At 39.0% G+C, this 24,811-nt stretch overlaps 2 protein-coding genes across 11 annotated transcripts in view; one reads left to right on the forward strand and one right to left on the reverse strand.

Moving 5' to 3' along the window:
- Positions 1-3,419, forward strand: part of LOC119792947 (triple functional domain protein) — a 124,629-nt gene extending 121,210 nt beyond the window's left edge. For all 6 annotated transcript variants that reach the window (XM_038299806.1, XM_038299809.1, XM_038299807.1 and 3 more), the window contains 5 exons: positions 721-842; positions 916-994; positions 1,087-1,287; positions 1,361-1,499; positions 2,522-3,419. In XM_038299806.1, the coding sequence (XP_038155734.1) occupies positions 721-842; positions 916-994; positions 1,087-1,287; positions 1,361-1,499; positions 2,522-3,079 (1,099 nt within the window). In that variant the 3' untranslated portion in view covers positions 3,080-3,419. The remainder of the gene's footprint in view (positions 1-720; positions 843-915; positions 995-1,086; positions 1,288-1,360; positions 1,500-2,521) is intronic.
- An 11,800-nt stretch (positions 3,420-15,219) lies between these two features.
- Positions 15,220-24,811, reverse strand: part of LOC119792939 (growth factor receptor-bound protein 10-like) — an 80,959-nt gene continuing 71,367 nt past the window's right edge. For all 5 annotated transcript variants that reach the window (XM_038299795.1, XM_038299793.1, XM_038299794.1 and 2 more), the window contains 5 exons: positions 22,072-22,188; positions 17,203-17,263; positions 16,990-17,077; positions 16,699-16,792; positions 15,220-15,416 (listed from right to left, as the gene is read on the reverse strand). In XM_038299795.1, coding sequence (XP_038155723.1) covers positions 15,270-15,416; positions 16,699-16,792; positions 16,990-17,077; positions 17,203-17,263; positions 22,072-22,188 — 507 coding nt within the window. In that variant the 3' untranslated portion in view covers positions 15,220-15,269. The remainder of the gene's footprint in view (positions 15,417-16,698; positions 16,793-16,989; positions 17,078-17,202; positions 17,264-22,071; positions 22,189-24,811) is intronic.

Here is a 24,811-nt window from a genome sequence, read left to right on the forward strand (position 1 = left end):
TTTTTAAACAGACTGTGGATAAGACCAATAAAGGTCGGCATTTATTGTTTTTATACAAATAAAACAATATATCCAAGACTGGAACAGGTTGTGCACAAACTCCAATGCTGAGCAGGGAAAACGTTAGCCAAAGACATCTGTGCTAACTCTGGGGGAGCTGCAGAGATGCAGCCACTCAGGTTGAGCCGCCCAGTGGGCCTCCACATCTTACCTCTTTCAACCAGGATGTCCTCTCCTGAAGCAGGAGAACAGTTTTAACCCTGCTCAGACAGAAGTAGCCATAGCTCCCATTCAGCTTCCATTAATTCTAAACCACACTGACTCACTCTGGAAGGTCCAGGTCTGCCATGCTGAGTTGAAACGAGCAGATGGAAGCTCCTCCTATTTGATGATGGTGAAGGGATGACCTTGTTTGGCCTTAGGCATTACTGGCAAAATGTCAAGCAAGAAAAAACACGTAAATGAGGCAAATAAGTGTGTTTGAGTGGGAAAGATGGTGTCTTACTCTAGTTTACACCAAAGTGGATTTTCTGCTGATCCATGCAGGCGAGGCAGCTGTAAACACTTTTTTACACATCAATCAAGTGGTTTAGCAATGCTCTGAATAAGAGAGATCTTTCTATTACAAGGATGGTGGAGCCAAACCACAAACACTATGATTGCACTTTTTTGTTTTTTTATAACCAATGTTTTTCTAATTAATTCTGTTTTTATAATCAGTGATTCGGGGGAAGCAACACTGCGGATAATCGGTGCAGCCTCCGAGGACGATGGTGTTTACACTTGCATCGCGACTAACGAACTGGGCAGCGTGACGTCCTCAGCTAGCCTCAGAGTGTTAGGTAAGAGAGTAAAACATCCTATCGTTCATCATCTGTGTGAGGGATGATTCTGACGCCTGTCCTTGGCTTTCAGCCGTGTCCACCGATGGACTCAGAGTGAGCTGGAAGGACAACTTTGAGTCTCAGTACACCGAGGTGGCCGAACTCGGAAGGTAATTTACCTCAACAGAGATGTTTGATAGGAAATCTTTTTTTCTGCCTGTTTGTAAACAGCAAAACATAAAAACCTGTTTTTCTTCTTCAGGGGTCGTTTCTCTGTTGTCAAACGCTGCGATCACCGGGGTACTAAACGTACGGTAGCCGTCAAACACGTGAACAAGAAGTTGATGAAGAGAGATCAGGTGACTCAGGAACTCAATCTGCTTCAAAGACTGCAGCACCCTCACATAGTGAGCCTTGTCGACACGTTTGAAAACTCCAGCAGCTACGCTATAGTCCTGGAGATGTAAGTACCAATATATTGAGCTTTAGACGTGCTGCTCCTGGGTCTGCTGCATGACGATGGTTTGTTATTTCAGGGCCGACCAGGGCCGTCTGCTGGACTATATAGTGAGCTGGGGGAACCTGACGGAGGAGAAAGTAGCCTCCTACCTGCGCAGCGTTTTAGAAGCTTTACACTACTTGCACAACTGCAGAATAGTTCATCTGGACGTAAAAGTAAGTTCCCTAACAAATTCAATACGCTGAAATGGATGTCATGTTAAGTAATACTATAGTCTCTCACCATACAAGATCAAACTTCAATATAACTTTGGGTGAATCAAACCTGTGAAACATGAATGTTTTATAAACATTTATGACAGGTTGAATTTTTAAAAATAGAACATTGGCTGGCGAATCCAGGTTGAGTTTTCTCCAGCACTCAGCTGCTTAGCATAGCAGGGACACTGCAGCGGTGCTCCACACCCCCAGCCTCTTCAGGCATCTGGAAGTTCCTTTAACTCTGGAGAAATATTGCAGGGCAGTCTGTTTTTGCAGCAAACTGGCTCCAAAGTTAGCCTGATTCGGGCCCTTGGCTTGTGGCCCTCCATTATGGGGTCATTACAATATGAATCTCAGGAGAATCTCAAATTAAAAGAGAGTCTGTGAGTTGATCCCCTTTGTCCCCGAGCATGGTGGGGATCAGGATGTGTCTGTAGGAATATCTTGTGAGAGAGGATTTGCTGGATGGAGATTGATGATGTAGAACAAACTGCATCTTCCTCAGTCGATGATCAAAGTTCATATCAGCATGGCTATTGGTACCCAGAGTCCAACTATAGCTGTACAATAGTTAAAACCACCTAAATGAAACTTACTTTTTGATTTGATCATGCTTTTACAGTATGCCACTACCAGGTCTGAATGTCTAAGGATTAAAGTTTGTTTTATTATTTAGTTGCTATTCAGAAGCATTAGTTTGTGATCAGCTATTTTAAAGTTTTGCAACAGTTTTTTGTTTTGTTTTGGACTGATAACTGGAGTTGGAGACCTCCGTTAAACAGGCTTCCTATTTCCAGCTGGATTTTTAGAGGAGTTCCTTTAAAGCTCGTCTAACAGGATCCAGAGATTCGCTCATAATTAGCCCCATTAGACCAGATTCTCTGTCTCTATAAAACTAAAACATCCCCATAGAATCAATTGTGAGATTATTTCCCTGTAACAGTACAGATTTAATGGTTTGTCTTCTCTGGTTCCAGCCTGAGAACCTTCTGGTGGCTCATAACGCCAGCGGCCAGCCTGTGGTCAAACTCACAGACTTTGGAGATGCTGTCCAGCTCAACAGCGCCCTCTATGTTCACCCTCTCCTCGGGAGCCCTGAGTTCGCTTCCCCGGAGCTGGTTCTAGGAGAGCCCGTGTCGCTGACCTCTGACCTGTGGAGCCTGGGAGTGGTGACCTACGTGCTGCTGAGCGGCGCCTCTCCCTTCCTGGACGAGAGCGCAGAGGAGACGTGCCTCAACATCTGCAGGTTGGACTTCAGCTTCCCCAGGGATTACTTCCACGGCGTGAGCCAGGCCGCCAGAGACTTCGTCTGCCTGCTATTGAGGACCGACCCCAGCAGGAGGCCGCCGGCCGGGCTCTGCCTCCAGGAACCGTGGGTGCAGGCCCCTCAGGGTGACGGGCGAGGCCGAGGAGAGAGCTGCCTGGACACGGCGCGCCTCATCTCCTTCATCGACAGGAGGAAACACCAGACGGACGCGCGGCCCATCGGAGGAGTCAGGAGCTTCATCCAGAGTCGTCTTCAGTCTCAGACCTGATCCTTTGGTTTCCTCTGATCGCTGGAGACGAAGCAGGAGAACGCCTCAGTCCGTACGCTGATCTTATCCTCCTTCACATCACTCAGAAACGCCGTAGTCCTGCCGGCAGTTCAGCTGGAAACTATGGAGCTTCAGAGGCCCCGAGAACATCACCAAACAAAGGACAGGATGCCCTCGTCTACTGCTGCTTGCTAACGTTTTCTACTTTAAAACGAACAAAACAAACATTAATATAGTAACTTATTTTCCTTCATAGGAGTTAAAGCTGATTAGAGGAGCTGTTTGAACGAGCCTCGATAGTTGGCATCGACGTTTTGTTTATTCTTTTACACTCACTTTAACTCTATGTTATAGAAACAATATATTTTAAAAAAGATCTCTTTGTTTTAAAGTTAAAAAGGAAAAAAGATGGCTGCGCTGCTTCAGGCAGTGCTCTGATGGTTGTGCTTACACCCATCGTCGTAAAGACGCCACGTTGACCTTGCTGCACTGTCTGCACCTGGAAGGAGCAACGCTTCCCCCCCCCCCCCCCCCCCCCCCCCCCCCCCCCCCCGATCAAAAGTCGCAGATAACGACATGTTTAAGCCTTACCCTGTAAATAATTCTGCCTTCTCTCCTCCCACATTCACCCTCCTGCTTCGGGACGCAGGACCGTCAGAGCCTGGGCGGCGGCAGCAGTCGCCACGGAAACCAAGTGAATGTGGAGAAATCTTTCCGTGTAAATGCACTCACCGTATGTTCTGTTTGATTATCATGTGCAATGTTGCGGCTTTAAGGTTTTTATGCAACTATTTATGAAGACATCTGTCGTACCTGTAATGACTGTAGAGAAAAGCATGTACCTGGTACTGCGAGCACTGCTGGTAGTTTGTGTTTGACTGTGGAGTGTCTGACCGCCAGGCCGCTCTAGGCTCACAATCTACAATCATATGATGATATTACAGATTTTGGTTCGATCAAAACTAATTTAACACATTTTGTACTGTATGCCTGTAGTGTTGGTACACCAAAGTTGCTCTAGCTTTATAGTACTTAAGAAAAAAAAAGGTTTTATTGCAATATGTTTAGGTAATCAATGACCTTTTGAAATGATTGTTTACAGAAATAAAACTCAAGGAGTGTCGGATGAACTCCTGGTTTAATCCCCTTTTGTTCCTTTATAAATAGACTGAAGGAGAACAGAAACTAGATCTTTAATTAACTTAATTAGGAGGCAAATGATTTTATTTCCTTGTGTTCCTAACTTGCTGCCAAATTATTTCTTCTATAAATTTGTGTTATAACTATAAAAAATGAAAGTGAGGGAAGGCTGATCTCTCCTTTTAGCTTTTGATTCTGTGATATAATTGTGTACAGGCCGTTAAAAACAAGGAAACTTGGACTGGATACCTCAGTTTTAGTTTTTCCACCTTTTTTTGTTGCATTTGTTTTTATTTGTTTGATCATTTTACATGTTTGAGGCAACATTGTGGGATTTCTTTTTTTTTTTTTTTTATCTTTGCATGTATATTTCTTTGTACAGCTCCTAATATTCTCTCCTGTAAATATTCCCATTTTGTCATCAGTTATTTGAAAATTAAACATAATGAACAAACATGACCCGCTTCTTTTTCACACTTTGTCACAATCGCAAGCTCTGACATATGAATAATATCACATTTTTATCAAGCTATCTTTAATCTAATGTCCGTATGAGGATTTAAAACTAGTGATGGCCGAATGAAGCTTTCCAATCTACTGCTTTGCCTAAAGGTTCATTCATTGCTCACTACTGACATCTGCTGCTTCACAGACGCTATTACAGTCATGTTTCAAAAATAAGAAAACAGAAATATCTGCAGTATTTTATATTTAGTCTTGTATAATGACTTTTTAGTTCTTAAATGTTTTAGTTTGCATTGGACTGATTTTTGGACTGTGTGCCAAAAAAGTAAAAAAAAAAAAAAAAAACACTCCCTGGACTTTGTTTTCCAAGTTTGAGGATGTTTTGCTTCCCATCCTAGGGTTGTCACGATACTAAACTTTTCAACTCGATACCGATACTAAGGAAAATATTCGATACTCGATACCATTTTCGATACCACAAGGATAAAAACAAAGACTCCAAAATTCAACAGAAATATTTTCATTAATAAATAAAATACAATAAATAAACACAATAAAGGTTGTATGCTGTGCACAATATTATGCAAGCTTGATAAAAAACGTATAAAATTCAAATTAAGTGTTCCTTCCTTGGCTATGCTTTGCACACATAACAATGACACTAGCCAAACCAGTTAAGAAACAAAAATAATTCTCAGCAGCTGCACCTCTTACAAAAAAAAAGTCTGAAACCGAAAAGAGCTCAGAATTATTCAATCACACAGTGTTCAGAAAGTGCATTGTCCTCTATTCTGCACTTTAGATGAATGACTGCTTAGGTGCCACTGGTGACGGCACTGTATCGATACTTTTAAAAACGAGTATTGTATCCGGATACAACATTTCAGTATCGATACTTTTTTGAGTTTCGATACTTTTGACAACCCTATCCCATCCAGGAAGCTTTTTCAGTTCAAAATGTCAGAATTAACTTTGAATTCCAAGCTTTATATTCTAGCCCAAAAACCTTGTTTTTTCTCAGAAAACATGCAATTGACCTGGAGGAAAGGTCCAACCCTTAGCAATGGGATTTGTTGAGGTCTTTGTTAGCCTGCAATATCCGATACTGGTCTATGCCTATATTAGACCGCATGCTTTGTAGCGTTGTAGGAAAAAATCGCAATATATCGTGATTGTCGGTTGCCCGATATAATATCGATCTTTTAGTTCCCATTATCGACTTAAAGAAGCTAAACATTTTAACCTAAAACAGTTTGGGAAAAGGGGCTACCTTTGCACCGCGTTATGGAACCCTTTTGCTGCGCGACGCAGCCCCACATCTGTTGTCGAGGCAGTCAAAGTGGAAGACGTGGACCGACTTAAACCGCAAACAACTGAAAGATCAATATCTTCTGATGAACACATACAGCACTTTTTTATTTATACATTTAATTTTGATAGCTCACAAAAATGTCGCAATATATTGTGATATTGCAAAATCAATATAATGAAAGTCTGAGACTTTCATTACTGATCAAACAACAAAATGTCAACATTTCTAACTAATGAGTATTTGGTTGTTATTTTCATTCAAGAATAGGACTTATTTTACGCTGTGGTATGAGGCGGTTTCTTCGTCGGCTGTTTTAGACAATTTAAACATTAGATACGATATTTATTGTGAATCATGTTTACTGCACTGGAAAGAATCAAAATCTAGATAAGTCATTTTTTTCTTGAAATAAGTGCATTTGTTCTTATTTTAAAAGTAAAAATACTCATTCCATCAAATTCACTCAAATTAAGGGTAAGTACACTTAATTTAAGGAATATTTACTTATTTTTAGACAGTTTTTCTAGTCTGTAGCTGTGCATTGAAAACCCGGCTATCCCGTCAAACAGGCTATGAAAAAGTAGTGGCAGCATCATGCTGAGGGGAAGCTCTTCTCAGCAGAGCTTGAAAAGTCAGAGAAGATAAAAGAAGGTGAGTATGGCCTGGAAGAAAACCTTAAGAGTCTGCAAACGAAGTTTGACTTTTTGTTAAACAAGAACCTAAACATCCAGCCAGAGCTGCAAGAGAAGGGTTTAGATAAAAGGAAAACAAAAGACTTGTTGGAGAGATGGTTCTGCTACAATATTTAAGGATATCAAGGGATATGAACATTTTCTACCACATGGTAATGCTAGACTTTATGCATGCAGGATTGTATCTGCATTAGCATTCTATGCCTGCAGAAATGCATGCATAGAATGGCTGCAGATAACTACATCCACATTCACAGAGGTACTGTAGGGGAATAAAACAGCAGAGAATTTAAGAGAAAATAAAACCTAAAGTGATTTAGACCCATTATTGACCTCAGATCATAAGTTTTTCCTTTTTTAACATTTCTCTCCTTTTTAAGCCAGTTAAATAATAATAAGTAAACCGAGAGGCTATAAAGACAATTTACAGTCATCTTAGAGAGGAAATCCTGTACAGGGACTCCAAGAACAGATGGCAAATAAAAGAAAAAATAAATAAAACTACCAACTATTACATTTGTGATATAATCAGAGAAAGAAATCGAGGTATAGAATGTTTTTTTAGCAGTTAAATTACCCCAAAATTTAACACTAACCTAACAAATGGTAACTCTGCCATCTAGTTATCAATAATCAATGTTTAAAGAGTAGTTTTATATAAACACACAGAGGAATGTTGGAAACTGCCTCAGGTTTTCTCCCTTCTGAGCTTCCAAAGAACCTGAAATCCTTTTATACCTTTTAAACGGGTTTTGATCACCATTTTTTTTTAGCGGCCTTTAAGATTAAACCTTTAAAGTTCGGATTCAACTTATAATTGACTCAATTAAAGGAGGTTTAAATTTGATCGTTTGGAGATAAAATAGTGGTGAAATCCTATTTGATCTGTTTTGGACAAATGCTAGAGATGAAAACAGAAACCAGATCATGTTTTTGTTTTTTTGTGACAAGCTGCTGATAATAAAGTGCATAAAAAATACTTTGCTTCTGTTAAAAGTTTCTGTAACTCTTTGGTTAATTTTATATGAGTCAGTTTATTTTGTTGACTTTTGTTCTCCCCGTTTTAGTAAAATTACTTTAGCAAGCCTTTTCTAACATTCAACAGTATAAAATAAGTGATCAAAGTATATTTGATTCGTGTTAATGTTGTTTCAGGTCAATATCTCTATCAGCCAATTCTCAATCTGCATTACCTGTATCACATCACATATAATCTCGTGACATTTTACAAGGAAAATTCAACCAAATCACACAGTTAAATTGGTTAAATGTTTTCTAAGTAAAATCACCTGATTTTATCCAGTCACTGACTGATTGCTCCTTCTGGATCAGCTCAATAAAAACACTGTAATAAACATTTTGGTCTGTTCTGTTTATTCACCACATTCTTTCTTTCTACAAAAATATTTCTAACTTTCTATATAATAACTTGCTGAGAGGAATTTTGACCTAAACAGAAGAAAGTGTGAATTGATCATGTTTTTTTTTTCTTTAAATTCCATCTCTTTTTGGTCATTTAACTATAAAAACCCTGCTTTGAGGTTAGATAAGGTCCAGAACAATCATCTCTAATGTTTAGACTCATTTGCCAAGAGGTTTTCTCAACAATGGGGTCGTTGATGCATTAAATGATGCACAGCCCTCAGAGCTGATGACCAACATATAATGAGTTCAGATGAGGTAAAGAAAAGGACAATGTGTCTAATAATAATATTCATAGCCCCCAATCTTTTTACTTTTTGTTAGATTTTAAAACCAGAGAATTCAGTATATGTTCCTGAGATTTGAATACAGACCAACAGGAAGTGGTGTATATGTGGAAAGTGGTTTCTAATTGGTAGAAACATGGAAATTGTCCTACTTGGTCAGTTGTTTATAGAAACATATTTCCTAAATCTGTTTTCTGAACTCCTATTCTTATCTATATATATTTTTCCAGCATTTTTATTCTCATTACACCATCACAAGTACAGAGCAACGACTTTCACTCACTGCATTTAACCAATCCCCTATGGGGAGCAGTGTGGGGTTAAGGGTCTTGCTCAGAGAGCCAGAGGGTTTCAAACTCACAACCTCAGGTTCCAAGCCCTATTCCCTCACCACTAGGCTGCTGCTCATGTAGTGCAGTAGCTCAGAGGATTACTGTCATATTAGAACCACGACTACAATGTTTCACTGACGCTTTAGGAGACGGATTTACAAAGAGTCTACTCAAATGGTGAAGGAAAAAAAAATTTAAAGTTATATTTTTTGTAGCATATATATTTTTTTTTTAAATGTAGAAGATTTTGTTGGCTTTACAGGTTGAAATCTTTTAGGTTTTGTCTGGGGAGTGGCTGCCTAGTGTTTAGGGCATTGCACTTTAAATACTCAGGTTCTGAGTTCAAGCTCAGACTGCCACTGTGGGTCCCTGAGCAAGACCCTTAACCCCCCCCCCCAGTAAACAGGAGTGTTTACTGTATTTTGTTGCTTTGTACTTGTGACAGTGTAATGACAAAGTTGAATTCTATTCTTTTTGCACGTTTCCAGAATGAAATATAGATTTGTTTCTTGACTTTGACTAGGCCATTTTACCTCATAAATCCACTGGAGCTCTGGCTTCATGCAGAGGCCTGTAGTCCTGCTGACAGGTAAACATCCATCCACGCCTCAAAAGTCTTACTTTGATCTAGGGCTGCAACTTACGATTATTTTGCAAATAGATTAATCTGTTGATTGATTAATAATCAGATAGCCAAGGATATTTTACAAAATTAAACCAGGTGAAAATCAAACTTTTCCACTTCAGTTCTGGAAAGAGCATATAGACAGACAAAAGTGATGTTTTTTCTATATCTTAAATGCTAAATATTTTTTTTTTTTAAATACAATTTTATATAATTAGTGCTCTAAGTGGGTCACTCGTCAGCTAAAGGCATGTTTTACAGTCTCTATACTCAATTTAACGATAATGGATTTCTAAAGTAGTTGACATTTAAATAATTGATAAATCATGATTAATCTGATTAGTTGTTTCACCTCTACTTTGATCCATTCTCCCACTGACAAGTTTCTCTGTCCCATCAGAAGAAAAATCTCCCCAGCATAATGCTGCCAACACCATGTTGAATCAAAGGCATGGTTCTTTTATTTTTTATCTACATTAGAAACCATCCCACCCACTTCCACCTGCAGAGGAGTAACACAGAAATTCAGCCATATTTGGTTTATAGCAATTTTGTCTTTTATTCTAATTTCCAATAAACAGAGAGTATATCAGTCCCTTATTTGTACAAAAATACCTGAACAGGATACAATGTAGATCCAGGAGTCTCAGAGACAAAAAATGAAGCAAAGCCATATGAGGGGCGTGAAGGAAAAACAAAACAAAATTTACCATTTTCATTTTCTTTTCTTTTTTTCTGGATTCCCTGAAATGTTTATTTTGACTTCAGCTTATTTCGACTCAAACCCGACATTAACACACAATCATTTCAACTTGCATGAACTCTTAAAGTCTCCCAAACTTCAAAGGGACGCGTTGCGGAACGCGACGATCGGACGGATAGCCGTTAGGGACCGTTACCGTGTAGAAAGAGGCACCTGCTGAAAAAAATTAAGAAACAGGATCTAACAACTTATCTATACAGATTAGAAAAGGAGTATATGGATATAAAGAAATGCCAAAAAAAAAAAAAATCCTCTCCAGCTACAGCTTATGATTGAACTACAGGTAGTGAAAAAGTATACAAAAAGCTACTAGTGAGATCGCCATGGATTCACTGGTAATGTGTGCTCTCCATGTAAACCCCCTCTGTGTGAGTGGAACATCCTAACATTTACTGGAGATGAGATAGAGAAGGGGTGTTTTTTTTATGTGGCATCAGAGCTGGATACTCTGACAGCCTGTCAGCTTATATGCACTAATGTTCAGAAAAAATATCCAGTTTGATCACAAAAATCGACAGAAAATAAAACCATGAAACTTCATACTGTATATACTGTGGTGCATATGGCAAACATGTCAGCATACATGCAATCAAGTCATTAAAGATAAAAATACATTGATAAATCTGCCTTAGATCTATGACATCACGAGTGAAAGCGCAGCACCCCCATACATAGTGATCTGTGACCTAGGTACAGTGTTAGATCTACTTCTCCGTAGCTTCACATCCTTAGAAAACAGCCGACACTGGAAGTTTGGATTCTGATAGAAGAAATGAAAATACTTGGGCTTTTGTAAAAGGACTACATGGCAGCACAGTGATAAAGAAAAGCAGCAGGAGGAGCGCCGACCCCTCAGAGACGTGGGTTTGTGTTGCTCCTCTGTGACAGACCGCTACTTCACCAGTAAGGATGCTGGAATGCATTTCTGCAAAAATATACATGCCCCTTAAACTTTTGCATGTTTTTGTCAAACATTTGAAGAAGACCAACCTTCATTTGCTCTGGTAGATTCAATGGCAGCATGTTTTCCATACAAACAACGTCCTAGTCAAAGCCCAGACCTGGAACTGATTAGGGGGACTCCTAAACATGTTTTTAATATATTTTTAGGGGTGTTGGAGTAAAGGTAGGCGACGCACTGTTTGGTATCTGAAAATAAAATGTGTCTAATTCACATATATATTTATGTAAAGAACATTTAGTGTGAATACTTTTCCCTGCGCTGTACTTCCACATGAAACCTCCTTTCTCATCTATATCCATAGATTCACTTGACCTTAGCCCGCTGACAAGCAGGAGCAAATAGAGCATCAACATGTGTATAAAATCCTAGCTTATCGGCTGGACACAGGTAAGTGAGGCGGCGCGGCGGTCCAGCGTGGTCCAACCCCTGGAGACAGCGGTGCCAGAGTGGCCTGACCAGTGGAACACAGTGTTCAGCTGACTGCTGTGGCTTCTATTCTGTTTTTATCGGACTAACTTTTGGTAATTTAATTTTGGGAAACTGAACAATAAGATTGTCTTTTACTTTTAGATATTGCTGGAAAAAAATGGCAGCAATCATGGAAAGTTGGGAGTAAGCAGTCAATGGAAACGGTTTTGTTGGATCATGAAATGAATGACAAACTGTCTCAGTTCCTTCTTTCACTTTTTATTTAGAAAATATAAAAACCTGTTTCATTATTTATTGTGCTACATTTTATTATAACAGCCTCTCCTCTCACTCTGATGGTGTCCAAATTTGTCTGATCCTTACATTACTACACATAATGGTGCGACAATCAAGGCTACATAAAGTAAAACTAACATTTGGTATTTTCTGCTAAAAAAAATATTTATATATATTGTGACTTTATTTTTTTAATTGGGGAAATCAAGCCCTTTTTGATTGTGATTTTAAGGAAATTCAATGTGTGCAAGGAGGTTAAATTCAACAGAGAAAAAGCCCTTTGAATATATGCTGGAAACAGTCCAGCATCGATGGAAGAGAACAGATGTCCTATGAAGACCCCAGTTTTCTGCCAGCGGAATAAAAAAGGACATAATTTTTATAATCTTTACCGTCTAATAGACCAACAGTCCAGTTACAGCCATCATGGCCAGTTATTAACGGTTTGTATAACTGCCTTACAGAGAGAGGCATCACTAAACCCTTTCTCCTATAAAGATCCTCTCTTCTTCAGCTCATCCCGTCAGTCTTATCTTTACTCTAGTAAACCATTTCTGCATTGATTTATAGGTGCTGGATCAGTATGTTTTTTTTTTTCCAATGATCTATAAATTTCCTGGAAGATATTTTATTAAAAATGTTTAAAACTTCAAATGTCCTCCTTCATATTTTACATGCTGTGTTTCTTTTACTATTTTTGTTCTCCCAACCAACCCCCAATTCAAGCTCATCTGCAATCTCATCATTAACACCCTGATAGTATTTAGAATATTATTAGTAAAGATTAAAACGTGGCATAATTTGCTCCTTCTCTTGTGTTTCCTGTATGTTTGAATGAATCAGGCAGATGTGAGTCGTCCTGTTTAATGTGACCAGAACCCTTCATCAGGAGGAAAACACTGAGCTGCATAAATGACTGAAGGACGCTGCAGTAAATTGTTAGGTGATTTCTCTGAATTCATCATTTTATGACGTAAATCTGTTTAATATGGAAGTCCAAAAGTGCCCAAATTCAGAAAAAAAAAATCATTAAGGAGATTACTTATTATTATAAAATAATTTTATTAAATACAAAAGAGGCGAACATTTATTCAAATTTTAATTTAATCAGAAATATATTTTAGTTAAAAAAAAAGTCTTTATTCTTTTCTTATCAAATGAGTTGAAAGCATCTGGAATTTGTTTTTAAGGTCAGCTACGGCAACATTTAAAGAGCGTTTCAGCACCCTGCAGAAGAAATACTTTAATTAAATACTTATTTTAAATACGTTTCACATAAATACTTGTGTATTTTATAAGGGAATTAAATGTTTAAATTATTTTTTGAACAATTTCTATTTTAATAAAATCTAAATTAGTTTAATGGTTCATTTATGACATTTTGGCACTTTTGGAGATCAATACATGTCAGTCAGGAGTTCTTCAAATCTGGCTTAATGTTAGAAACCATGCAGTGCATGTAAACACGCCCACGTTCACTTGTGCTGCTAAGTTCATGTAATTTACTTCAATTTCTAACATGTACGTGAATTTGGAGGCTAAAGATAGAGCTGCTAACTTAGCATGGAAAATATCACTGTCTAAAAAAGCTACTGAAAAAAATAGCAGAAATGCAGATAAAATTCAGGACAAAAAAAAAAGTTGAATTTTTCGCTCAAAATATTACAGAAGTAACAGAAATGAGATCTGGAAACTTTGTATAAAAAAAACAACAACGTGCCTTTTCATTTCTGTGTAACTTAAATATAAGTTTATATCTCAAGAGTAAAATTCAAGCTTTTGTTCAACTTAAATCTCTGATTATTTTAATAAATTTACAAGCGTAAATAAAAAAAAACACGTATCTAGCATACAGCTCTAAAAGTGGCAAAAAAATAGCAAATGAGATAATTTCCCAATATCTAGCTCTATCCCTCAACATACTGGTTCACAGAATCACTCACCATGTCCTTCCAGCCCTCCTCCAATCCCAAACTTCTCACTGTATGTGCATTTTTAGATAGCTTCTTCAATTTCAGACACATGGCTCATCATTTTCACTTAAGGCAAAGTGAAGCTCAGTCGACCACGAACGACAGAGCCCACGTTTCAAGTCATTTGTTCAAATTCCATATTTAAAGTTAAAAAAAAACAAAAGAAAGTTACGAGAGTGCTTTTGTTGCTTTGTAGGAGGGAAGAGTGGTGAGAACCCGAACGGGACCGCTCCAACCACCATCAGAATGATTCAAATGTGCAAGCACTGAACTCTGATTAGACTCAGGAAAAATAAAAACATTCAAAGACAGATTCACCCACAAATATAACCCTTTTGATTAAAAAAAACAAAAAAAAAACAACGAAATGGTAGAAGCTTGGGGGGGGTTGGGGATACTTTTTTAAGGAGTCTATAAAATAGTCTTCCTCCTCTTCCTCAGAGTCTAGAGGAGCTGCAGCTGGTTCAGGAGCACATTCATTCATCGCGGTGGTGCGGGTGTTGGTGCTGCGAGCTACACGGAGGTCTGAGGAGCTTCCCAAAGCCCTCTGATAGGAGCTGCACTATCAGCTGCATCTCTGCTCCCACGCCGCTGTCGTCCAATCAGAGCTGGTGGAATTTCACATGCACGCTTTGCAGAGCGTAGGAGAAAGAGGAGGCAGCTTCATTTAGCTAGAGAGCCGTTGTCTGTCCGCCCAGGAGTGCAAAACTAGTTCTGCATTGAATCGACATGAATAAAACAGCATTAAATGACATCAAGTAATTAACTCTACAAGAGAGCCGTGTTACGGCCTTCCTGATTAAACATTCCTCTGTCCTTTTTTTTTTTTTCTTCTTTTTAGCAAACCCTCGCCGCTGCTCTGCTCATCGCGCCTTCGGCCGCTTCCTTCCGTTCCGACTGTTGTCCGAGCTGCTGTGGAGGAGACGGGCGCACCAGAAAGGGGGTGTCGTGGATAGGTGTTGAATGGGGAGGGGGGGCAGCTTATCCAGACTGGACTGCACAGGTTGAGAAACTCCTGGATCCCAGAGGTTCCCGTCCATCCCTGATAATCAGTGAGGAAGTCAGAGGGTGGTGCTCCCTGCCCGCCTCAGGGGTGAGGGGAGCTAGGGTGGGGCGGGCACCACAGCTTATCCGGCCTGGAGGAGGGGGATGGCTGGGGGGAAAGGAGGGGGTTCATTCAAGACCCTCAACCCTCCAGCTGTAAAGACGTCGCTTTAGTGGTCTTGTGTTCTCACAACATTTGGTGTTTAACAAATCTACCGGATCTCCAGGAAACATCACAGGAGCTCGACAACGATCGCACAACGCGTCCAAAACCGCCACGAGCTAGGGACCGCCCCGCTCACCTCCCAAAACAAGGGTCTTCCTTTTCTCTCTCTTTGTCCTTAACCCCACCGAGTTGGTAAAGGGGCTTGGGGTGGGGGTGGGGTCGGTGTTGGGGAGAGGGTTTATTTTAATCTGATGTGCAAAAAAAAGGGGGGGGGGGGCGCTGTGTCGGGTGGGTGAAGTGTCACAAGGCCACAGCGGTGCAGGGGTGTTTGAGCTTGCAGGGCAGCACTCCTCTGTTGAGCTGGTAGAACTCCACCAGGTGGATCAGGTCCGTGAACTTGGTGGCGCCGTCATCCAGGCTGAAGAACACCTGACCGTCCTCCTCAACCTTCAGGAGAAACAACTTAATGGCATTTATTTGTAAAAAACAACAAAATAAAAAAAAAATCAGATAATAATAATTGGATTTAACTAATTTAAACATGCAGTTCTTCCAATTATGCTAACTGCTAACATAGCACACTAAAGCAGTTAAAAACCAAGAGTTTATTCTGTGTTAAAGGATAACAGTAAAACACAATGGCTGCTCTCTTTCACCCACAGAGTGACACTGGATCCGATGAGGCACTCAAAAGTCATATATACTAAATTTCTTAATCAATCGCAGTGCTCTAATGTAAATTGATTGGATCCGTTTGAATTATGACTTAAATTTTGATTAGAAAGGTAACCAATCAAATAGAACTCCCATAAAAAACCATTTGTTCATGTTAAAGTAAAGTAAGCCAAGCGTTCATCCTGATAGTGTTTGCTTAGTTTTTTTTTTTTTTCCCTGAAAATAATTTTTTGCACCAGGTGCGATCAACAGATATAAACGTTAGACATCTGCTGGTCGTACTAATGCACAATTTTCTTTCCTAATTCCCCCCCCATACAGTCACCCGTACTCTTTCTCTTAAATTGTATAAAATGTCCCTTTCGTCACATCAAAATCATAAAAATATATTCCATCATAAATTGTTGCAACTGACCAAAACAAATGGATGGAAAATATGTGAAAAACCACATTTATAACCAAAAAAGTGGCTTTTGTTTTGCGCTATGTCGCCATCCACTTTGCTGAAATGTTGCCAAATTGTCACTAAATGTATCTAAAAAAAGAAGAAAAAACAAAAAGAAAACTACTCCTAGGTCTTAACAGACCTAGATATGCGAGGTGATGCCTATTTTACTGATGATGGGGACTTCTGAAAGTAATTATTTACAGAGGTGATTCTGAGGATTTTATTTATTTGCAGAAGAAGACCAGTATGTACCACTTTAAGCTGATCTTCCAAAATAATGAAGTAAGACATTTTGCATTTTCGGAATTCAATGTAAAAATGGTCAAATCCATCAAAAACAGACATGTAGAAACGTGCATCTTGGGTTTACAGTGCGCACGATCCACATACGGAGGCCTTTGTCCTCGATGCGGCCGACCCGGGTTCGAATCTGACCTGTGGTGCTTTCTCTCTCATAACCCCCTTCCTATCAGCCTATTGTCGAAAAAAACGAGCCACTTGGCCGCAGAAACTCAAAAAAAAAAAATAAATAAAAAATAGACACGTGCATCTTAACATGAAACATCCGAAGCATCGCTGCCGTGTTTCCTGCTTTTCTTTACTGACCGGTAGGATCTGGAAGTGCTTAATCTTCTGGTGGTGGCACAAGGTGAGCACAAACGCCTTGGGGTTACTCTGACTGTCCCGCAACAGGAACAACCTGGCAGGAAAGACAAAATAAATGACAGGAAAAGTTTATTTATTCCATGAGGAGTGGGATTCCCACACAGACCAAACGTGATGCTGCCAAGTTCCAGAGACGGTGGGAAGATATTAACTGTGATGCTTGGCAGATAATAACAGCATTTTGCTTCCACATGCATTAAAACGAAATATATCAGCCGTTCCCCCACTCACCCGTCCACTTGGCCTTGCTGTATGATCATCTTGTGAGCTTCCTCCCTCATGATACGACCGTGGAACCAGACCTGTGTCCTGTGGATCACTGGAAGAAAAAAAAAAGATTTTTTCCCCCCCTACTGAATAATAATCTACTACAGATATATTTGGTACTGGGATTGAGTTTAGGCTGGCTGGATTATGTTTACATTTCCAGGTTGGTGGGAGTACCTGAGCTCAGAGAGGAGGGGTGCAGGGGGCTGCCCAGGACATTCATGCGGTGGGTTCTTTTCTGTAAAAATAAAACATCACATTAAATGCAGGATTCTATCGGTGGATTTTCTTCACTTTGAAGCTTTAGACCAGAGTCCACAACCTTTACAATCCAAAGGGCCATTTTAAATTGTTTAACAAAGAAAGATATTACTTGAATTTAATAAATATCAACCAGAGGTTATTTGTCCTTTTTAAAGAATCACCACTTTAAATATCTGATTTTAAAATGAGATGAAATACAAGGAAAAAGGGAATAAATGCATTTAAATGGGTTGATGAAACAGCTGCAGCTGTGAGCTAACCGCAGATTTCTCCTCCTTTGGTCTGAAAATTATGACCTCGGTTTCTTTTTTATTCAGTTGTAGAAAATGATTGTGCATCTACACATTAAACTGTTCTACATCAGACCTTTCAGATAATTAGAAGGTGAAAGTGCTTCATAGGATTCTTTCTGAGTTCAATGAGGAACCATTACAGGGAGAAAAGTTTGACTGTTGATATTATGAAAAGTAGGAATAACCAGTGGTGGTTCTAGACTAAATTCACCAGGGGGGCCGGGGGTGGGGCCGTTGTTTTTAATGAGGATACAGAAAAAAAATAATGAAAAACCTGGTTGTATCTTAATATGGTTGTAATCATGATATCATAACCAAAATTAAATAATTCTTGAATCAATGGATATAATCATATGACTTATTTAGTAAGACACAGCAAAAAGTCATCTAAAATGTAGAAAATGAGGTTAAAAAGCGGCTAAATAAGATGATTGCCAAAGAGAATTGTATTATTCCCTCAAAATAAGATAATTATATATAAACTGTTTGAAATAAGATGGATTTTTTCTTTGAAAGTGAAATCATCTTATTATATTAGTAAATTGTCTTACCTACCCACTCAAATTGAGGCAAAATACACCCCTTTTTAAGAAAATTATTTCAATTTTTTGTAGTGTATGTTTTGAGTACAGGGGCCATAAGAGGGGCCAGGATCAGTTCTCCAAGGGCGCTGGCCCCTGTTGGCCCCTGCCTATAACCACCTATGGGAATATCTGTTGGACGCTCTCAGGAGGCAGACTTTGGTTTAAATTTTAAGAAATTAAGCATTTTCTTGTTTAATGAGAAAGTTTGCCACTAAACTCCAACATATAAAACCTGTTAGCTGTATAACTTGCTTTTATTCCGGGCGCTCTACAGCTATCAGCGTACAGCTGAGGGCCTTCTCTATACGATTCCTATGACCGTAAACAGTCGTTTGAAGAAATCCCCCGTCAGCATTGTGCCGTGTTTGTTCTAAATTTCAAACATAACCCTGCACTGACTGCTTTCTCCAGCCAAACATGTTTACAAGCCATGTTTCTTTAATTGCTCATCACTAAACACTGGCCCAGGCCTGGCGCCAGCATGAAAACACTGACTGATGCCTAATGGGGGGGCGGTTAGATTGGTGTGGAAGTTTACTCTCAACCAGAAGAAGTCTCTTTCCCACAGGTTTTAAAATTAAATCTCACTTCATCCCCAAATTAAAGTCCTACTTAAAACATGAACCAGTTCTCCTTCATTCATCAATATCTTGTCTTTGCTAATTATGACAAAGTATGTCATTTATATCATGTCAGCCTACTTTTATACATACACATATATATATATATATATATATATATATATATATATATATATATATATATATATATATATATATATATATATATACATACATACATATATATATATATATATATATATATATATATGTTTTTCTTTGCGTGCTGAGATTCTGAGTTAGTTTTGGCTGAACTCCAAAAAAAGATCCTCTCATTTACAAGTTTCTTTTGTCTGGAAAAGAAATGAGAGTCGTTTTGATGGAACATTTGCTCATTAGTGTAAATTTAATTACAGCAGGACTGTCCTCACTGATTCAAGACATCAGCTGAGGAAAACTGTGAACCGCAGAGTTCCCACGCCTTCAAGGACTTTCCACAACCAATTTCCTAAATTCAAGGAGCACATTTTACCCTACCTGTACTCTCATTTACATGTAGTTAAGGAATCAGATAAACAGCCAATCAGACTAAACGTGTCCGATATAAATGTGCCAGTTGTAATAATCTAATTGGCATCCAGTGCTGAGATCATTAGTTCTCCACAGAAACTACTTACTAGTAAAAGAAACTATTGAGTAAGTTTTTACGATCTACGAATGTGGAAAACGTTCCTGTAACTGGGAGTTTAAATACAACTCGAAGTCCAACTATGAAATATAAGAGGTATATTGTCAATAAATGAAGGAAATAATACTAATCTGTACCATTTAGACTTAGACAAACTTTGTCATTTTCAATACACAGAGTGCATTGAAAATGAAATTTCCATGCATAAAGCTTTTCAACAGTAAATGAGCAGCTTAGCAGTTAAATTAACATTTCAAGTGCAGCCATGATCAGAGGAATATGGTCAAACGCAGTAGAAACATTGGGTGGAGTTCTATTTACAGGGATTTGAAAATTCACCATGTAAATATGATGTTTTTTAAGTGTGATGAAGGGTCTTGATTTGTGATTTGTGATTTGATTAAAGGTTTACACATAGTAAAGAGCAACATACAACAAAGAGCTGGCTGCCAGTCAATGTTGAGATGAAGATCATCTTTAGATTGGGGATGTTTCTAATTTAGTCTTAGTTTCTGCACATATTGAGTAAATTACAGAAACATTTTGACATAAGAAGCTTTTATTAGGAGCAATGCTTCATCTAATCTCCACTCAGCCTGTGTTTAACGTGATAAACAATCCTCCATTGCAGCTCTTTAGCCTATCAGCATCACAATTGGGGTGTGAAAAAAAATTGATTTGGTGATATAGCGTGATTTTTGGCTGCCCAGTATATATCGATCTTTAAATTCCTAATAACCATTTTGAAAAAAAAACTTTTTTTTTACTAAAACAAAGAGGGAAAATGGGCTACCTCTGGTAGGTGGCGCCGTGGAGCCTTTTTGCTGTGCAGCGCAGCACCATATCTGCAGTTGAAGCAGTCACACTGGAAAATGTGGACCGATTCAAACCCCAAACAAGATGGATTCAGGTGAACGTATACAGAACTTCCTTTTTTAATCTCTAGATTTGATTTTGACAGCTGGGTAAAATATCGCAATATATATAGTAATACTAAAATATTGTGATAACATCATATTGTGACCCAAGTATCCTTAAATGTATTGTATCACATGCCAATACTCACGCCTAGTCACAATGTGAATATTAGCCTCCTGCAGTAAAAATCTGTCCCCTTTTATGAAAAGTCATTTTGATTGATCTAATATTAGTAATGCGTTAGATCGCAAGTAACGTAAATCAATTACCAAGATGTAAAAAGTACTAACTGCCAACATCGTTATTATGATACAGCGTTATGGTCTGTGTAACAGCCTGTATCATCTTAATGAGTTTCTGCTTTGAGTGACTGTTTGTTAAATTGAAATTTTAAATTTTAAAACAGAAAAAGCAATATATGGCAAACATTCTTATTGATAATACTTACAGTTCACATTCATATCCACAATACATTGATAATAGACACCTCTGAATAGCCTTCAAGCTCTTCAGTGTGCCGAAAGCTTTAAAATGGGCTCCAAGCAGCAACAAAAAGCAGAATTTTAGTTTTTTTGGGATCCTTTTGAAAGCAACATTGCCAACATTTGTCCTGAATTAGCTTTTTTTCAGGCATGGTATTATGCACCGACTTGTTAATAATTCACCTGAGAGAAGAATTCTAAGAAGACATTAGCTACAAACAGGTAACGCTGGAATTTAAAGTTCAAACAAATATAATGACGTATTGAAGGCGGTCGCTTTACTTTTTGAATTCCTAACCTGAAAAAAAAAAAATCCAAAACATTTAAGGAAGTCCAAGAATGCATGTCTTTTTATGGCCTTTTTTCTTGTTTTAAACTTTCAACACCTTGCACTACTTTTTTAAATATAAAACTTTAAGGATTTTATCCACCCCTAAGAACCCTCTGCACATTTAAAAACAATCCCTGCAGACCCGGTATAATCTAAAGACTTTAAGATTTTAAGAGTCGGCCTCAGCAGATGGCTGCTCACACTGAACCTGGTTTTGTTGGATGTTTCTTCTTATTGAAAGGGAGTTTTTCCTCTCCACTGTCGCTACAAGCATCGTTGGTGCGAGGGATTACCTTTGAGTCAATGACTCGATGCAATCAGCGGGTTTTCCTTAGATAGAAAACTTTGAACCAATCTGACTGTATGATCTGGTTGAATTGTCTCTATAAAGTGCTTGGAGATTACATGTGTTGTGAATTAGCACTATATAAATAAATTTAATGTACCGGTAAAGTGAATTTAAGAGTTCACTTTTCTGTTACATTTAAAGTCTCTAGGATTTAATTTACTGCTGAAACGGAGCGCTGTTTAATGATAACAGCATTTAATGGAGCTCAGCTTGGTGCTCATCATTCATCTAGAAACACAACCTTACGACTAATAATCTTTATAAAAAGTTAATGCAGCTCATTCTACAAATTATTTTGTTTTTATAAAGTATTTTCAGTGCATATTCATAATAAAATTTTTTAAATATAACTTGAGATGGCGAGGCCACAAATTTTGGATAAAAGTCGCCTTTCCCTGGATTTCAGTGCTCTATTAGTCCGATAAAGTATCCGGGGAAGGAAGGAGAAATATTTATCCCTGTCGGAATCTATATCAGTATCAGAATGCCAGACAAGAGGAGATGAAAAAGATTTAAATACTGAACTAAAACAGAAAAAACAAAATGAGGAATATTGCAGTGTGATTGATCTGCTTACCCTCCAAGTTTGTCCCTCCTCCAGGGCGGCGCTCTGAGCCTCCACCGGATTGTCAATAACACGGCCGGTTCTTCCCGAAAAGTCCATGGCAACCAGGGAGTTCTCAGATACGCTCCGCTGTATTAGGAAAGGTGGCAAGCGGAGGCAGGTGGGGGAGGGGGACACACCAGAAACGGGGTTGAGTGGGAGTGGATGGGGGAGGGAGGGGTAAAAAAAAAAAAGGGCAGAGGTCAAACAAGCCAGACGCAGTCACTGAAGCATGACAAATCCTGTCTGCACACAGACCCACTTTAGTCAATCCACAAACACTCCTGTGAAGAAAGGCACAAGCCTCTCCTGGATTTCTGAACATGCAGCTTAAATCGTTCAGGTTCCCTTTGAACTTCTGGCTCTTCAGAGAGAAGAGAAAAGGCTTAAACAAGTTTTTTTTTTTTTTTTAAAGAAACCTCCAATTTTTAAACTAAAGCCTTTTCTTAATATGAAATCTCATTGTAATTGTGACATTTGCTTTAAAAACAAATTTTTGTTCAGCTACATTAAAATTATTTGTTTTATAAGGATTTTATGTGATCAATAAACACAAAGGAATCTACACTTTTTAATTCTACCATTTAAATTTTTTAAGAACAGCTTTCCTCCATAAATGACAGATTTGTGCTAAAAGTTGCAGTTTCAGCAGTTTAGTAAACCTGAGCTGCAGATCTGCAACTCCTCCAGGGTCACCAATGTAGCAGTTGGCTGATACTCTAATTGATGCTGGAAGGAGATCTTGGTAGGTTTGAGGTTAAAATAAGGAGTTCAATTTCTCTTTAGCCCTAAATTCAAGATCTGAATTCATTTTTTTATTTAGAAACCCTGAAAAACTTTGCTTTTTCTTCACATTTATGCAGCATTTGTATTTGAGATTTGAGCAAAAAGCCTGATATAAAAAATTGGTCTGTGTTTGTACTATGAAACGTCCACAAACATTTAAGACATTGATTGAAAGGGTTAGAGTTTAATGGATCCTAAAGTCCAAGTATTTCTAAATATTTCATAAAATATTCACTATAATAAACATTTTGAAGCTAAACCTGAGGATAAAACACAGAGACATTAACTCCTGGGTTTGTGTTAGTCCTTATAAAAAGTGGATGCATTAAAAAATTTAACATTTAAACCGAAATCTAATGTAATAGGGGGTTTTCAGTGACGTCACTGGCCAGCTTCCGGTCCGCCATCTTTGGTGGCATATTATCGTATATCATATATATCATGTCACGAATGGATAAGTACACCAGCACGCTAGAGCCACCAGATCATGGAACATATCTGAGGAAATGTTCCGTGATCGACCATATGGACCCCTATGCCCTCCACGGTGCCTTGTTTAGCACTAATCCAGATGATTGGCCAAATGTAGAGCACGGCGACATAGTTCATTACCTGGTGTTCAGTGAAAACCCTCTGCACACTCTTGAGGAAATGAGAGCGTACAAGGGTCTAGAGGCTCACAACCAGTTCACATCTGGTTGGGTGCGAGACGTCGAAGTGATGTACATGAAGGAAATCGCCATCATACGTCGACGGGTGAGTTTTAATAAGATGGTAAAAATGTAAGCAATCCGGCGCAGGGCTCGCTATGCTAGGTGGCTAACGGCCCGGCGGTGCGCTAACAGTTCCAAAGCTACAAGTCCTTGGAGTCTCATGTGCAGTTTACGAATGGATGAGTTCAGGAGCTGCAGCTCATAAAGCCAGCAAACAGTGCTAACCATTAGTGCTAACAACCACTCAGGCATATAATGTACTTTTAACTAGCTGCTATGTGTTTCAAAGGTTTGGTTAGTAACGTTTACTGCCAAACCTCCCTAAACCCTCCGGGTTTCTCACATATTTGAGCCTTTTCCCGCTGGTTGAAATCAAGTTAAGGTGAAATTAATCAAATTAAAACACGGCTGAGAGAGGGAGTCCAGTACGCGGTAGTCATAGGCAATAGTCTGAGTAGCGGCGGCGGAGGCAGTCAACATTGCGGCCACGGAAAGTAATACGTCATGACGCCCAAGCCCTATTATTAATATATTCTTACATGTTTTAAATGCTTGACAGTTAATTACCTGTGACAAAGTGAGCAATGCAGACTCTGGCGTATTCCAGCTTAACACAGTCCAAATCGGACCTGGATATCCGTGTCAGCCATAGGTGACTGCGTTGTTCAGATAGCTGTTTTGTTTTTTCACATTGATTCACGATTACGGCTGGTATGCGATAGAAAGAGCGTTGATCTCCACCTCCACGGGCCGTGCAACCAACAATTACACACGATTTCACCATTTTTCACTGTCAATATTGCCTAAGGCTGCCACCCAATATGGCGGACGCGCTGAGTAGTCACGTGAGCGTGACGTCACCTGAAAACCCCCTATTCTCTTTAATGGGGAAATTCATTCTCTGCATTTTGACCCATCCCCTTGCGGAGCAGCGGGCTGCCATTGTGTGGCACCTGGGGAGCAATCAGGGGTTAAGTGTTTTGCTCAGGAGTTGGGGGATCGAAGCGGGTACTTGCGACCTTCTCAGAGAACAAGTGCATTGCTCTAACCCACTAGTCCACCAGGTCAATACTCTGAAAAGGAAGATTTAAAGGATAAATCTGTGGAGTTCAAGAGCAGCTTTGCTATAGATTCTAATGACATTCAGGATTAAATAAAACCGCAGTCTTTCCTATGGAGCTTTCAACTTTTAAGTCAGACTGCACTAAAGTTTG

Source organism: Cyprinodon tularosa, unplaced genomic scaffold (assembly GCF_016077235.1).
Source record: "Cyprinodon tularosa strain WSP-4 unplaced genomic scaffold, ASM1607723v1 ctg435, whole genome shotgun sequence".
NCBI classification, from domain to species: Eukaryota; Metazoa; Chordata; class Actinopteri; order Cyprinodontiformes; family Cyprinodontidae; genus Cyprinodon; species Cyprinodon tularosa.